The sequence below is a fragment of the Tachysurus fulvidraco genome, chromosome 23 (genome assembly GCF_022655615.1).
Source record: "Tachysurus fulvidraco isolate hzauxx_2018 chromosome 23, HZAU_PFXX_2.0, whole genome shotgun sequence".
NCBI lineage: Eukaryota > Metazoa > Chordata > Actinopteri > Siluriformes > Bagridae > Tachysurus > Tachysurus fulvidraco.
The window spans coordinates 6,362,278-6,379,822 of record NC_062540.1 but is presented as its reverse complement, the minus strand read 5'-3'; the positions used below and the strand labels follow the sequence as shown (position 1 = coordinate 6,379,822).

Genomic DNA, 17,545 nt, shown 5'->3' with positions numbered 1-17,545 from the left:
TGAATGATTAGCTCACACTGGCATGGAGTGTTGATAGCATGCCATTAGCTTGCTCAGATCACCAGAGTGTAAAGCAGGAGTGAGGCTCAGAAGCAGTGCTCATGTTAGAATAGAATAGAATAGAATAGAATAAAATTGAATTGAGTAGAATAGAGTAGAATAGAGTAGAATAGAATAAAAGCGTTTTTGTCAAATATACATTACAGCACAGTGAAATTCAATTTAAATTTATTTGTATAGCACTTTTAACAATGGACATTGCTCAAATTAGCTTTACGGAACATGAGACATATTGCAAAAAGTACAAAAAGGTTAACATTATAAGGGCCTTTTAAGGGCCAAACAGTAGCAGCTTAGCAGTGCTCGGGCTTGAACCCTAATCTTCCAATCAACAACGCAGAGCCTTAACAAGGTTGCCATAGTGAAACTGAGGTTGTATCTTCAACTCAGCAAAGCTGAACAATTGCTTAACACTAGAGTGACAACAATGCTTCTGGTTAAGAGACCAGTGGTCCAGGCTGATGTAGCCATGTAATCATTACCTGCTACAGTGGCTAACGAAATGTGTGGTGCTATAGGGAATGTGGATTCATGAAATATAGATGACAGAACTGCTGATCCAACAACAACACAAGCAGCAGTGCATTCCTGGAAGACTGGGAAATGCATTGAACCTGAATGGGACTGCTCTGGACTACTGCATTAGTTTCACCTCATTGGCTTTCTCATAATGGCTTAGTTGTGTAAAAAAAAAAAAAAAGACATTTATCCAACACGCTGAACAGTGTGACTTGCCATAACTTAGGAACAAATCCAGGGCTATCTATATGTTACATTTCCATTACATAACACTACTGATGCTGGTAGTGGCTGACCCTGTGGTCTAACCCCAACTTCCAAAGCTGGGATATGTGAAAAAGGAATTTCAGTGTGCTGTAATGTATATGTGATCAGACTGGTCAGAGTGTGAGGGGTTCATGTTTACAAGGTGACTTTCTTTGTATTGGTCCTTTTCAAGAAAACAGGAATTACAGTAAAGGGTTTTTTTTTTTATAACATCATAATTTAATATGTAATGTTAGAGATTATGGATCTCGCTGCTGATATAACTAAAAAAAAAATCAAGTGCGGATATTTATTCTTTTTATTCTTACAAGAAAATTCATTCATTCATGTATTGAACTCTGTTTACCTCATAGTCAAATACAATTCATAGGAATGGAGCATATGCCACTGATCTGGAGGATTAGTTGGTGTTGTCCTGTGTTGATAATGTCTTATATAACTAACACATGTAGAGAAAGGGTGGGTGGAAGAGGCAGTGCTGCATAATCCTTTGTGTTTAGTCAACCTTGAAAGAATTTCAGCTCAAAAAAATTGTATTCATTAATTCTCTATATGATTAAATCTTGTTTACAATTAATATTAATATTAATTCTGCGGGGGGCATGATGGCTTAGTGGTTAGCACGTTTGCCTCACACCTACAGGGTTTGGGAGTTCAATTCCTGCCTCCGCCTTGTGTGTGTGGAGTTAACATGTTCTCCCCGTGCCTCGGGGGTTTCCTCCGGGTACTCCAGTTTCCTCCCCCGGTCCAAAGACATGCATGGTAGGTTGATTGGCATCTCTGGAAAATTGTCCATAGTTTGTGATTGTGTGAGTGAATGAGAGTGTGTGTGTGCCCTGCGATGGGTTGGCACTCCGTCCAGGGTGTATTCTGCCTCGTTGCCAGATGAGGCCTGAGATAGGCACAGGCTCCCTGTGACCCGAGGTAGTTCAGTTTAGTGGTGATGTGAGAAGAGTAGTTGTTTGTCCAGGGCAAATCCAGCTTTACAGAAATATAAAAATTCAGAATAAAAATGATATAAATTTCAATTTATCTCTAATGAGCAAGCCAGTGGCAATAGTGTCAAGGAAAAAACACCTGAGAGAATGTTGTTCCTTCTCCATTAGAGATGGTCGGTTCAGATAAGTTAGTGCCTGAGGCTCTGAGGAAGCATGGTGCAAAGTATGTTGTTAGAAGACCTTTACGGTAATTGGATGCTGGCCATTTTTTGGAATTACAAGCATGCATCTGTGTTTTAAATCTGATGTGGAGAAGCTACAGAATGCCAGTGTGAGGAAATATTGTAAAAATAAGTGAAGATTGATGTTGCAGGGCACGGATGGTGTATAGTGGTAGACTTACCAGGATGTAATTGCAGTAGTCTAGTCTCCAAATTGACCCTTAGAGGCCTCTGTGGATAAAAACTGCAAGATCTCATCCTGTAGTTTTAAGGGAGAAACCTGCATGACTGTGTTAGTTTAGTGATGTAAAGTGATCAGAGTGGCTGGCTGTTCAGGACTACACCAAGGTTCCAGGAAGTGACAGATATACAGCAGCTCAGTTTTGCTTGGCTTTAGTCTCAGCTAGTGAGGTGCGATATATTACAGGCTATCTGCCAGACATGCTGAGATTCATGCATAAACATGAATGTCTAAGGGAGGAATGGAAAGCATTGATGTGCGATATCAGACAAGAGTGGACAGACTTGTTAAAGCTGACAGGAAGGCTATAGAAAAATCAATAGCCATTCTTCACAACCAGTGAGCAGAATAGCGTCTCAGATCTCATGTCAGACCTCGAAGTGGCCGGGTTACAGCAGAAGACTGTAAAATACACTGGGTTGAATCTGAGGCTACATCAGGAACCAGGTCACAGAAACTAGCTAGTTGAAGATTGGGAGAAAAACAATATCTGGACCTATAAATACATAAGTATAAAAAAATAGAAAGAATTCTCAGTACATATTTTTTAAAGCAGATTTACTATATCTGCAGAACAGTTGCATATCTCTGAGTACACAAATTAGGATTATAAAATCATACATAAAATGAGAACTTCAAATACACCTTTCAGTGTGTGAATGAATTCTAAATAATGTGATTAAAAAAAACCCCTAAAACTGCAGAAAGTCGTAGGAGGCAGGAAATAAAGGCCTGTTGAATACTAACACCTACCTCCGTTCCAGATTTTTCACAACATGCCACCGTTGCATCTGATTATAATGTTAATCATCCATATTACCACATACTCATTGTCATTTAGTCTATATATTGTATTATTAAATACTCATCATTTAGTCTATACATTGTATAATTACATACCCCTTGTCATTTAGTCTATATATTATATTACTATACATCCCATCCCAGCAATGGACTCTTTTCTTTGTTCCGTTCAGGGAGATGCTGCCGCTTCTTGAAAGCAAACACAGAGTGAATGAGGAGAAGCTTCTTCCTGCAGGCCTTTCGGAGTTTAAACCAAGAAACACCCAGGATCTAGATCTAGTACTGGACGTCTCCCCTTCACTGTTTTTCTGCACACCTTTTCTGCACTATGACACTTTAACTCTGGACTTGCACAGCACAGTGCCACTTTTTACACTTTATACACACTATACTGCACAATACAACGTATTAAAACCATACGTATTTATGTATATATATGTACATTATTTGTCACATATGTTTTCATATTTTCATATTTTATATAGTTTTTATATTGTTTATACTTTTTATTTATCTACCTCCTTTTAGTTTTATTTTTTTATCCCTAATTGCTTTCCTTATGTTTGAATATCGGACAGATGCAAAAAGCATTTCAGTGCATGTCGTACTCTGTATGTACTGTATGTGTATGTGGCAAATAAAATTTGATTTGATTTGATTTGATTTGATATGGACTCATTGTCATTTAGTCTATATATTATATTACTATAGACTCATTGTTATTTAGTCTATATATTATATTACTATAGACTCATTGTCATTTAGTCTATATATTATATTACTATAGACTCATTGTTATTTAGTCTATATATTATATTACTATAGACTCATTGTTATTTAGTCTATATATTATATTACTATAGACTCATTGTCATTTAGTCTATATATTATATTACTATAGATTCATTGTCATTTAGTCTATATATTATATTACTATAGACTCATTGTCATGTAGTCTTTGGGAGGCATCAAAAAGCAGAGCAATAAGAATGTGAGCTACACTGCTAATATTTCATCACAGATTCTGTGATGCAAAACGTGCTTCATTGATACAGACTGTAAATGTCATAGTTGTACATGCTGGTTATTGTGTCCCCTTCATTATAACTGAGCATGGCTTTGCAATTAAAGAATGATGGTAATAGGTCACAGTTTGTACTGGTTCGCTGTTCTCCCAGATGGTCCCACTGATATGTTCAGTCCCGATTATAGTATTTGATAGTGGTTTTTGAGAGACAGTCAAATTCAGTCAATATTATTCTTTCATTAATTCTCTCTCGCTCTCTCTCTCCCCCACCCCACCCCCAGGCGTGACCTGGCCAAGAAGGCAGCAGTTAACACAAAGTTTTTTTTTGTTTTTTTATAGCAGAATCAATGTCCAATATGGCTTCCCCAAAGTTATTTGTAATTGCCATAAATTCAAGTTTTAAGTTCCTGTAAACCTATCTATCTATCTATCTATCTATCTATCTATCTATCTATCTATCTATCTATCTATCTATCAGTGTACTTCACATTGTACAGCATGATTTCAGAAATGTACAGTGTTGAACTTCAGTCTCCATCTTGCATGCTTTCCCTCGTGGTGTCCTCTAGTGGTGTTGTAAAATAATGCAGACATACGTACACTATATCACTGTCCACAGTTACAGACAACAAGCTTTTCATTTCCAATCTTTTAACAGTACAGAACATATGTTAATACTGTTAATACAGTGTGTGCTTAAAACTTTTGTTTGTGTTCAGATGGATACACAATATACAGTATAGATTATACTGTGTGTTAAATTCTGGTGAAATATTACACTATGTTTGCAAGGCCAACAATTCTTTTGGCGAAATTCAAAACGTTTTTCAAAAAGGTTATTGGGGTTGTGGTCATGGCTCTGATTTTTATCTAAACCGTGTCTTCATGACAGAAAGGAAATTATTATCACTGTATCTGGAGTCACTCAGATGAGGATCTGGTTCCTCTCAAGGTTTCTTTTTCATATCGTGTCTGGGAGTTTTTCCCCACCACCATTGCCTCTGGTTTGCTCATTAAGTTTAACTTTTTTTTTAGAATTTTTAAGATGACTTTTCAGATTCCTAAACTAAACCAGACTAAATATCGGTGACAATAGTGCATTTTGAAACCATTACAAACTCCTTAAGACTTGAGTGTTAATCATTTTGAACTTTTTATTTCTGTTATTATATGTATTAGAAAGTGGGACAGTTGGCATCTCTTCAAGGTGCCTGTATTGTCTACCTTATTAATGAGGAATTTAAGGTATATATATCACTGTCTTATCTTTACACTGTTTTACAGGACATACTGGCTATGATATGTTCACACTGGACCTGAGCCTCTGTAAATACAACATGGTCAGGTGTTCATCTGGCATCAGTGTTCCTTGCTGATGGCCAGCTGTTTACTGACATCTGGGATCACGGAGTACTGACTGAAGAACAAAATGGACCATATGAGGCCAGTGTAGGGCATAACAGCGTTTTAGTTCATGGGAATGGAGTTGACATACAGTACACTCCTCCTGTCTGTTATGATGCTGGTGTCATATTGTGACACACTTCTTCTTTGTCTCTTGTCACTCTAAACTGTCAACCATGCAGCATGGATAACCTTTTGCACTTCCAAAACTCGTTCTTGTTTTAGAGCATGTACTCACCTGGTTATTGTAGATTTGTAATGAATATCTGCTGCTGAAATCATGAACAATGACCTTTACTCAGTGTTGGAGTTTAATAATATTGGGAGCCATAATATGATCCGATCACGTACTGTAACATACTATAATAATGAATGTAGTTCCTCTAATGGTTTCTTTCTTATGTTACTTTGAGGTCAGTTAACTGTTCAGAAATAAACAAAAAATGTTTCTGTAATTTCCGTAAAGATGAAGCAATAACTGTTGTTGAAAGCACGCTAGAAAAATTGATATAAATGAAATTTAAGCAGAACTAAACAAGTTCCTCACGGTGGGTGTTAATATAGTCTTTTGCACCACAACAGTAATAATCTTTGTACTAATGTTTTATAATATCAAATTCACATACTACTGTATACACAACATGGCTAAATGTTTGTGTACACCTGACCATCATACTTATTTCTTTTTGAAAATCTTCAAAACATTTGTCAGACTATACAGTATATTTATAGTCACACCCTCCAGTGTCACCTATATGAGGATGGGTTCCCCTTTGAGTCCTGTTCCTCTCATTCAAGGGAGTTTTTCCTTGCCACTGCTGCCTGATTCACCTCAGACTTGCTCATCGGGGATAAATACAAACACATTTAAATATATTTAATATTAATCTTGAATTTTGTATTCTAGTAATCTTTATATTATTCATTTACCAGACACTCTTAGCCAGAGTGACTTGGGCAATTGAGGGTTAAGGGCCTTGCTCAGGGGCCCTGCAGTGGCAACTTGGTTTACATGGGATTCAAACCAATGACCTTCCGATCAGTAGGCGAACACCTTAACCGATGAGCTACCACATCCCACATTATATTAACCTTTTTTTAATAATGAATAACCTTTTTTAAATAATGAATTGAATTTTGATCCTAAAGTTTATTGGGGTTGAGTTTATTGCTCTGTGCAAGACACTTGAGATTTTTCACTGCATCCTTGGCAAACCATGTCTTCATTACAGGAAGGAAATGATCATTAACCTATCTGGTGTCACCCAGATGATAATGGGTTCTTGTTTAAGTCTGGTTCCTTTTCTTTCTTTTTCATATCACAGGGAGTTTTTAATCCCGACCGTTGTCTCTGGTTTGCTCATTAAGGTTCAACGTAAGAATTTTTAAGATCGATTTTTAGATGCTTAGCCACAATGACCATTGTTAAGAGCACTAAACAAAACAATGTAAATGATTTGAATTCATAGTGCTTGCCTTCTGCACAGCGCCATGGTCATGCTGGAACTGGTTTGGGTCTATTAATAGCAGTGAGGGGATATTGTAAAGCTACAGCATACAAATGCATTCAAAACAATCGGTTGCTTCGACCTGTGTGGTAACAAGAAGCAGGTATGGGTGTGATGCCGTACATTTGGCAATCTAGTGTATATTTAATAGGAATTGGTTGCGGAAGAAAAGGCAAAACCCTGCTGGATTCTGGAAACAAGACATTTGCTAGTCTTCATGTTCTGTGTGCACAACTATATATTACTACCGCTTTAACAAAATCAAAAAATAATGAATTATAAAATTTCACATTTTTTCACTGTGCTATCTGCTATAGATACAAACTGGCATTGTGCACTATATAGTGAACACGCTGTAATTTAAAACAAACACGAGTCATAAACTAACTTTCTTATTTTGTATAAACATAAATCATAAACATAGAACAGCAGCCTCCTTTTCTGCCTCCTGACTAATTTCAACCAAAACTCTCTCTCAGCATTTTGTAGCTCTACTTCAGGACATATCAGCAGACAATATTACTACACTATGTATAACAACACGGCGGACATTCAGAGATGATTTCATTTATATGCAGTGTTTATTATGGTGTGAAGGACATGAATAAATTAACTGAAAATGATGAAGAAAACCTAAAGCAACAGTTCCACATTGGACCATTTTACAACTGTATCGGCTATGATTTATAAAGCAACACAACTACAATTCCATTCAGATGAAAATACAATACAGATGGTAGATCATGGCATGTCATATCAGAACAAAAACCCTGAGTCTATGGGTCAAATGGGTTTCTGTGGAAATAAAAATAATAATAATATTAGAAGAAGAAAATGTAGACTCTGTAAAGATGTAGTGAATGTATCAAATACATTCATAAATAATATGAAAGAATACATGAATTATTCATTTAAACCTTTTTTTTTTTTTTTTACAGCTTTTGCATTGACATTTCAGATTATGGCATGTAGTCAATAAGCAGCAAAATGACTAAAATACCATTTCTAACAAACACATTATAAATTTTATTTATTTATTTTTAGAAGTTTTATAATGACACTATGAACATTTAGCTTTCAGAATAGCTATGTGCTTGCCAGACAGCTGGATAAATATGACAGATATAATAGATTAATGCACATTCAGACCCTTTTGGATTAATTACACCATACTGTAATGATGCAATGTTTCAGTTTTACTGTTTGTTCCAGTGTGTGGTATATACTGTGTGTGTGTGTGGGCAAAGTGGTAGTCTAGCTACATTATAGGGCTTCCACTGGTCTGTGATTGGGCAGTAAAGGCTTGGGTGCTCATAATAATAAACGTTCCAGAGTTGTCTTGAATAATCTCTGAATCTCTGGTGTCTTTCATGGTTAGCCTCTGTTTTTGATTTGATAGTGTTAAACCCCTATGCACACACTCTGAATCTCCAGCCATGGATCCCGAGTGTGTCCAAGTGCACACAGTAACAAGTGAAAAGCTCGTACGCTTTTAAGTCTTTGGTTTGTGATGTAAAAGCTGAAGGGCCAAACGTGGTGGCAAGAGTACGTGCTCTGTGAGTACGTGCGTTTGTTCTTTCACGCCCAGTGTACCTGAGCTCCAGCGGTAGATAGTCTTTTGTTTTCCACCAGTGAGGAGCACAGCTGTTCCTCCTCCACCTCTTTAAGTCTCTTCTCCTCCAGGAAGGCCACAAGAGAATTCCTCATGTCCACCACATCCAGCATCTGCTGCAGGATTTGTTCCTCCTCTGCCCGTTGCTCTGCAGTCTTCTCAGAATCTATACACACATTATTTTAAACATGACTTGTATTTTTTTTTTTACCTTTTCTCTATAAAAGTACTCTGTTGATTCACACCACATGTCTAATTAGTGAATAATTGGCACCATGATGTGCAAAACTGTTTAATATACACTGGGTAAATTCTCTTTGTGTAACTGTGTGACAGTTAAAAAAACCTTTAAGTTTAAATACACCCTGCCAGTCCCCATATTCAGCATAATAAGCATTAGTCACTGAAATCTGGGGTTTCCAGGCATAATATCAGAGGACAAATGGTGTCCTGAAAGGATAAGCTATCTTAGCTTAACAACTTCCGTGGATTCCACTGTCACATCCTCTGACTTCACATGGCTATCACTGAACAAGCTACTTAATGGCTATTTTATGGTTACTTTTTCAAGCCTACAGAAAAACTGTTTTAAATGTTAAAATGTGATTTAAAAAGTGGTCTATAATACCTTCTATCTCCATATAGCGACGTAGCTCCAGCTCCAGCATGCCCTGCTTGTCCTCCAGTTCCAGCTGTCGAGATCTGGATAGAAAAAAGACGAAGCGTTGCATGGTGGGAATCAGTAAGGAGGCTGGGGTAGGGAAGTGTTATGGTATGTAAATGTATGCTAAATCTACAGCATGCACAAAGCAGCTTAAATATACCCTATCAGCCCGCATATTCATCTTAATATGCATTAAACGTTTAGAATAAAGGTTGCCAGGAGCAACGACACAGGAGGAACTGTGTCCTGAAAGACTTGTATTAATTAATGTAGAAATGACTATGCTAAATATAGAACAGGAAGGTTTAGAGGTGCTGTAAGCAAGGGCAAGCTTGACTTACGCCACCATGAGATCAGATTCCTCTGAAACCAGTGCATTCTTCTGCTGGACCAAGTCAATCCACTGGTCAATCATGACTGTTGAGACATCAGAGCCTTTGGAAAAAAGAACAAACATTATCTGGATTTGCTAAAATAATATGGATCCCAGTATATAACTTTTTTATATCGTTTAGTCTACTGATTACTTTAGTGAGACAATTAATCCACATGTATTTCCATATGGAGCATATCATGAACCTCAGTGAATGACACTCTGGGCTCCTGTCTTTAATCACATGAGGGCCTGGATGGAGTACTGGTACAGACAGGTGACAAATGAAAGGAAATGGCAGATATGCTTTGGAGGCATCTATCATCCTTAACGTTTGATGAAACATTTCTAGTCCTGATAGGAGTGCTATCTTCCATCATGAGTCCACATCAATCCACAGCACACAAAGACTATCTGTATGCCTTAATGAGTACGAGACTACATCATACTGCAGGTTATGGCTTTCAGTCACCACATCACAGACCGAACCAAGTGAGAAATTCTAGACTAACTCTTTAGACAGCTCTCTCTAACACCATCATCATTTAGCATAACACCGTTTAAGGAAAAAAAATTAGAAATATACAGTACAGTACACTAGGCTTTTCTCCTTCTAATGTGTCACCCGTTTACATCCATCCATCCAACCATCCTCTACACCACTTATCTTACTAGTTCACGGGGTATATCCCAGATGGGGCACAAGGCAAATTGCACCCGAATTCCACTCCAAGGTACACATCTAAAAGATCTCATTCCTAAGAAGTATCATAAGGTAATACGTTTAGGACTCTAAATGTATAAACTTGATTCAATTATAAATATGGGAATGGCAGCAGGACATTAAGGATCACCACGAACAAAGGGTTTACGTGACGGCGATTATCATTTCAAGTGACGCCATGTCAAAGGGTTTCCCAAAGTACGCCATGTATTTTCTCAATGCTATGCTGGAATAAACTTCTTGTTCTTCATTAAGATCTTCAACATCATCGTCTTATTTTTACACTACACATTTTTTTATTTCTTACAGCATTGTACCCCCAGGACAGGATACCAGTCTATCACAGGGCACAAACCACCACACACAAATACTACAGCCAATTTAAAGATGCCAAATCAGCCTACAACGAACTAAGGAAGGAAACCTTCAAGGAATTGGAAGAACATGCAAACTCCACATACACACGGTGGAGACTGGGATCAAAATCCCTGCTGAAGGTGTCAGGCCAAACCTCCATGCTCCCAATGTTCCTCTTCAATTTTCCAAATAATCTACTGTTTCTTACAATAGAGTGACTTTGCTAGATTAAAATTAATCACAATAATTATGCAATGTGTTGTTTTAGGCTAGAACAGTTTCTATTGTATTATCAGTTGATTTCTTTATACAGGCATGTGTTTTATTTAATGGTAGTTAATTGCCAACGGCACGTTATTTAAATTAGTTATTTTTTTAAATAATATTTTTATATTTAACATGTACAGAACAGCACAGTACAATAAATCTATACATAAAAAAGTGCTATTTACATGGAAGCATTCTCGCTTCCACAGCTCCACAATTTCTGAGACCATTTTAGCAAGACAGAGGCGAAGAAAGTATTAGAAGATGAACAGACATACCAGCTTCTCTTCTGAGTGATCTCTCTAGCACTACGCCCTTCTCCTCCAGGTCTTTAAATGTCACTTCAATCTCCTCCAGCCTCCTCTGGATAGACTGCAGATCACACATGATAGATTCCATTGATGATTACATCCCATATTTCTCATCATGATACAATAGTCATGTAAGAGACTGAGTAGAATTAATGTTGCACTTTTGACTGGGGGTGTTTTGACATTTCAGGATTACGGCACGGTATTAATGAGCAGCAGTACAATGTCTGCTTGACTGGATTCTGTTTCAGCTACATATAATGTGAGGACCATTTTAATGCAGGGGCAAGAAGGTTTAAGTAGGGCAACATTTTCCAAACAGACATTTAATACACTGGTGCAGAACAAATCTTAGCATATAGAAAGAAACACTGTATGTTAATAATGAGTGTGTGAAAAAAACAACAAACATTTGAATAATGATCCAGTTAGTGATCGGGTGCTAGTAGAGAGAAAAGATGATGTAATAATGCGCTGTAAATGAAAGCACCATTTTTCTTATGCACCACTGATTTATCCCTCATGATTCTCCATTTTAATAGAGTAATAATTGAATAAATAAATAATTAAATCATCCTTTTAAAAAAAAACCTGTGCAGTCAGGTAGTTTTTTTTTTTCACTTTTCATTAAACCCATTTTCAGGGACCAGAACATGAAAATCGTGTTATGCTGGAAATCACTTTCTATGTATTTTCACCATTAATATTTTCGAGTCATACTTGCAAGAACTGCATATAGCTTATTATGGTACTATATAATGTAATGAGAGTAAAGGTCACTGGATATCACGGCAGTTTAATACCGTGTAGATGATTAAACGCTTATATCGTACAACCTCAGTGCTGAGGCATGTGTTTGTGTTTGTGAAGTGTGATAAACAGAAATAATGAATGTGAGTAGTTTCTCCTGTTGTGATAAATCTCATTTTTATATCACAAAAGCACATTTACTTAGTGTGGCAAAAAATAAAGAAATTACTAAAATGAAACCTGTCCTCTTTCTGGTTGTGGTCAACTGCATGAATTGGATTTCTTAGCATTCATGGTGCATTTTTTTTTCATTAGTAGACATCATGGAAAGGCAGATTTGTAAAAAGCGTAAAGAACAAGAGCTAAATAATGCAGTTTATGATGTTTACACTGCGATTTGTTCAAAGCGATATTGCCAAAGCCTACATCTAAAATCCCTGGCCTGCCACTGTGTTACAATATGTCATGTGCTATTTCTAACCTGAGCTTTACGCAAGCGCTGGAGTTCGCTCATCTTGGCTCTTCGCTCCAGAGTCCTCATCTTCATCAGCTCCTGTTTCTCTGCTTTGGACAGATTCACTGGTACAGCCTGAACAAACAATTTGAGTTAATACTTTTTAGCCCCAAATCAAAAGAAAACTATTTTTTTTTTAACAAGGGCATCTTTCCATTTGGGGAGAAAACAACAGTTTAAATATGCACAAATCATATAAATATGTATTCTTTTCTCAAGGGCAGATCTCCAGCCAGTGCCTGTAGAGTGAGACAAGCATACGACAACTGATTTATTTTCCAGCATCTAACCTGGCTATCCGTGAAATTCTCCAGAGTAAAATCCTCTTCATTCTCTTCATCATCTTCTTCTTCTTCATCATCATCATCACCATTGACATCATCATATGAATCCTCCTGACAGATTGCTAGTGAAACAAACATCAAGAATGAAAGATTTAGGCCACACCATTCAATCCTGGAGAGTTTTAAGGCTTGTTATTTTAGTCAACATACAAAGATACAATCATTTGCTAAACACTAATAGTGCAGTCACAGTTTGTAGCCCACAGTTTGTTTACCCCTTTGACTACTAGCTATTACATTTTTTGTGCTCACAAACACTGTTTAGTTTATTAATTCATATTCATGCATAAAATAAACATCTACATCCAGTATTTTTGTATTCACACCTAGCTTAAAAATGTCCCATTTTACTCCTAGCTTGTAAATTTACTTTGGAAAACGTGTGCTTAATCTAGCCAATCTGTCCATCCATTTCAGCTACTTTTTGCTTGTTTACTGCTGGTCCTGATCATTTGGTAATAAAACATGCATGAGAAAGTGTATTGATGTCTGTGACTTGTAAATGTACTCCTTTGCAGAAGACAGGGGGAAGTTAGTAGAGTTTACAGCATGAGGTTGGAAACATAATATACACACAGCAATCAAACCAATAGGTACAATAATAGTATACACATCCACGAGAGTTCTTATTCACTGAACTGGTCCTCACTTTCTGCACTGAAGAATAAATAGAATAATTCTGATCCTGTACCGATGCTGAGATCAGATATTTAGAACGCCATGAATATGCAACATTTATGTGTTTACTTTACTGAGTATGATTAACAGTAAATGAATGTAAACATTAAGGACGATATTCCCGAATCACTTTTATCAACAGTTGTAACTGATGGTTTCATGTCATTATACATTTTAAAAGCTAAATTTAAATCAGCTAGAAGAGTAAGTTCCATTAAGTCTGTACCTGAAGGATGGATCTGCAGCACACTGAAGCGATGCTGTAGCCGTGGTGAAGACAGGTTCCAGGGGGAGAACTTGGATCGGACTCTTCCCGGGTGAAATTGACACTCTCTCTGAACCTCTTCTTTCCTTCTCAAACCCCGACGAAGCTTTTTCTGTCGAATGTGGCCCCATGATGCTCCCCCACTCGAGTAACCCTCCTCTTCCGCTCCTCCTCTGTCCTGTGGCCTGGAGGATGAGGATGTAGACGACGAGGACGCCGGGGTCTCTGAGTCCGAGTCCTGGCTGAAGGTAAGGTTTATGAGCTCCGTCTTTTCCTCGGCTGTCAACTGGAGTTTCTTAAGCGATAGCTTGGGTTTGGATTCACTGTCCATTTTCAGGCTGTTGTCAGTGGAAGGAGTTTCAGAGTCCTTGTCATTTTCTGGAACGGTGATTGCCTCTGATGTGAAGCCAATGAGGTCTGGGGTCAGATCTCGGTTCGCCTCGGTTTCAGTAGGCAAGGACACTACGTTATGGATGGTGCGAGGTTTAGGGACAGGCACTCGGGAACCGCGGGGTGCTGGCACTGGCACGGGGATAGCAACAGGACAGGAAGACACCTCACTTTTTTGGACATTGTTGTCCTTTGGCTGTGTCTGGCTTACTGGCCCCAATTCTGTAGGCATGCCAGACATATTGGTCACAACATCTTTGGCACGACTCAATACCAGCTGGTCCTCTTGCTCTGTGAACATATTAGACTCTGTGGTTTCATCACAGTCTGGATCGATAGATATTTTATAGGAGCCTTTTCTCTTTACAGAGCGAAACATCCGAGGTGTCACATTAAACACACTCTCTTCCCTGTGCTCGTTTTGACTCGATTCATTTTTCCCATTTTGTTCCTCAATTTGCTCACTGTCTCCGTCCAGTGGCCTGTTAAGATCCTGCAAAGAGGGAAGAAAATTCTATTGCATTTACACTGACATGCGGCCATTTACAATACACTCTCATACAGTGCACCAATAGAGAGCAGTAAAGTGGAGTAAGGGATGGTAGACTGCAGAGCTCATTCCACTCCTAAGCCTGGAGACCAGCAACATCTCATTTCAGGAAAAATTGTTAGTAAGAGTAACATTTAATATGGCACTGATTTGATACCCAGGGTTCCAGGTTAAGATCAGCAGAAAATGCTGCATTGGATAACAAAGGATTAAAATACAGTATGAATGTCTGTGTGTGTGAGTGTATGTTACAAAATGCTGCACATGTTGAAGCTTAGTAGTTGAAGATATGTAACTGATTACTACTGACTTATATTGAAGGTTTTAGCAATGGTATTAGAAAGAGAAAACCTGCATCGTGTCATCTTTAGTTATGATTATATGTTCAGTTTAAAAAACCGTTCTGTGAGGAATAAAGGGGGCGTTGTGTTAATCTGATTCATCTGACAAACAAGACATGTTTTGTAAACTAAGCATAATACTGCTTTAATACTGAAATGTCATAAAACATCTAGAATATGATTCCACAGGCAATAGGTCTACTTTACAGCACTCCTCACATACACACTCAATCTCCTTTATAATCTTTCCTCTCTCTGCAGAAACTACATTACACGATCATCACAGAAATACAAACCAGGCATGCAGAAATGCTTGCGTTTCGCAGTGAAGAGGAAGTAATATTTCATAATGAGGTATGGTAGAGCAAATCTCCCAGAGAAACACAGAACACAGATTTGTATTATTAATCAACTTTGTGACGCTAATGGAGTAGACTGAAAATGATGTGAGCACTAATACATAATTAGTGTAATCATCTGTGATTATTTCCATACCTCTGCACCTGCAGATTGATCTGATTGCTCTCTTTTTTTCTTCTCTTTCTTCTCCTCCTCTGGCTCAGAATGCTGCTCGCAATAAAACCTCCCTGTGGACAGAGCAAAGAGTAAACTGCTGAAGCTGGCACAACACGCTGGCATGCAATCATACTGCTCGACACAGGAGAGAAGATATAGAAATGTAGGAATTAGGCATGCATTTTAAATTGTTTGTGCACATAACACTTGAACACTTGAGCATGTTTATTTAAAAAAATATTTTTTAGCATCTTGTAATCAAAACATTTGAGATCGGTTTACATATTTAATCAAAAATAAAATGAACCTCTGAATATTTGTTCCTTGACAGTCATGTGTGTAGCTCAGTGGCATTTACGTGAAATGCTTAGCATTTAGTGACAAATGATGTACAGTGAAACGGCTGACCTGTGTCGGAGTGAAAGGTGTATCCTCCCTGGCGCAGTGTGGTGCCACATTGCTGGCATGTGAAGCAGCTGCGGTGGAAGAACTTGCCCTCAGCGCTGCCCCTCTCCAGCAAGTAGAGCTGCTGATTGCAGAAGTAACACAGCTCGCTGCTTCCTACGTCTGCCACAGGCACTGTGGGCACGAGCTGCGGCACGAGACAGAAGAAGTATGATGTGAAAAGTGATGTCTACGCACCTACTGTACTGAAGGGTAAAAAAAACAGCATTCCCTGACCACAGAGCTTGAAAAAAATGGGGGAAATAAATCAAAGCAAATGTGAATCTACAGTCTCACAATATACAATTTGTTTTGTACAATTTGTGAAAGGTCATTAGTATACAAACACCATCCATATTCATGAGGCTTATTTTTATCTGTGCTAATCAGCAAGTTAAAAAAAAAGCGAGGAAGAAACTGCTCTTTGAAGATAAAGCTGTAGCACACATACATTGCGATGGCAGGGACTGTCTCACATGCGCTTGACACACACACATACATCCCACATTAAAAAGGCAGTACTCACGGCTGTCTTTTTCTCTTCCTCCCTCATATCTCGTTCCTTTTCTTCTCTCTCAGCAGCCAGACGCTCCTGTGGGACAAGTCACATGACCTCATTTGTTGCTCATGTTATGTAAGTCAACCAGACAAACAATGAATTTAGTGTTAATTTGCAACTGCAGTTTGATGGATGGGAAAGACTGTAGCGTACGATGTGAACGAGGCCAGGTGTTTGGTGCTCACCTTGCGTCTCTGGAGAGAGTTGTGCTTCAGCTTGTTCAGGAAAAAGACGGCGGAGCGGGTTTTAGCTAAGGAAAGAGACTTCCAGCTTGCTTGCTCTGTGAAACACAGGATAACAACAAAGTCAGCAACTTCCCTTAATTCATAAGTATGGAAGAACTTTGAATGCTTTGCTGTGGCAAACAAAGATATAAGAACAATATTGAATAGCAACTTAATGGTTTTCTGTTGCATGGACATTTTTAATGAAATTGATGTAAGCTCCACGGTTTATCATCCAAATGTCTATCACGTCTGTAACGTATTGGCACAAAAATCAGTTCAGTTAATGTGAATCAATATCAGTAACCTAAGGGCAACTGGTTGATTCTGTAATAAATACATAAAAATATGAAATATGATTATATAGTGCAAAAGCAAAACATTAGAAATAGAATATGAGCCAGTAGCTTCTTATTGAGCTGATATGATTTGATTAATTCGATTTTGAATCGATTCTGATTAGGAATAGATTTAATAGCGTCTACACGATATAACCGCTTAGAATCCTTTCGACCCTTAAATTTGATGAACCTGGCTAGCTGTTCAATAATGAACTCGTCAGTATAAAAAGATTCGTTATTTACACATCAGTTGTTTGATACACATCATCTTTTTTCAACAATTACAAAATTCAGTATTGATCAATTTCCATTAGGCATTGATGCATATATCA

General features: G+C 37.9%; 1 protein-coding gene across 1 annotated transcript in view; it reads right to left on the bottom strand.

Moving 5' to 3' along the window:
• Positions 1-7,548: 7,548 nt before the first annotated feature.
• Positions 7,549-17,545, bottom strand: part of mical1 (microtubule associated monooxygenase, calponin and LIM domain containing 1) — a 29,823-nt gene continuing 19,826 nt past the window's right edge. The window contains exons 14-24 of the mRNA XM_027144990.2: positions 16,834-16,928; positions 16,616-16,681; positions 16,054-16,237; positions 15,625-15,716; positions 13,810-14,731; positions 12,852-12,967; positions 12,529-12,636; positions 11,265-11,358; positions 9,607-9,700; positions 9,230-9,303; positions 7,549-8,767 (exon numbers count right to left, since the gene is read on the bottom strand). Of these exons, the coding sequence (XP_027000791.2) occupies positions 8,568-8,767; positions 9,230-9,303; positions 9,607-9,700; positions 11,265-11,358; positions 12,529-12,636; positions 12,852-12,967; positions 13,810-14,731; positions 15,625-15,716; positions 16,054-16,237; positions 16,616-16,681; positions 16,834-16,928 (2,045 nt within the window). The 3' untranslated portion in view covers positions 7,549-8,567. The remainder of the gene's footprint in view (positions 8,768-9,229; positions 9,304-9,606; positions 9,701-11,264; positions 11,359-12,528; positions 12,637-12,851; positions 12,968-13,809; positions 14,732-15,624; positions 15,717-16,053; positions 16,238-16,615; positions 16,682-16,833; positions 16,929-17,545) is intronic.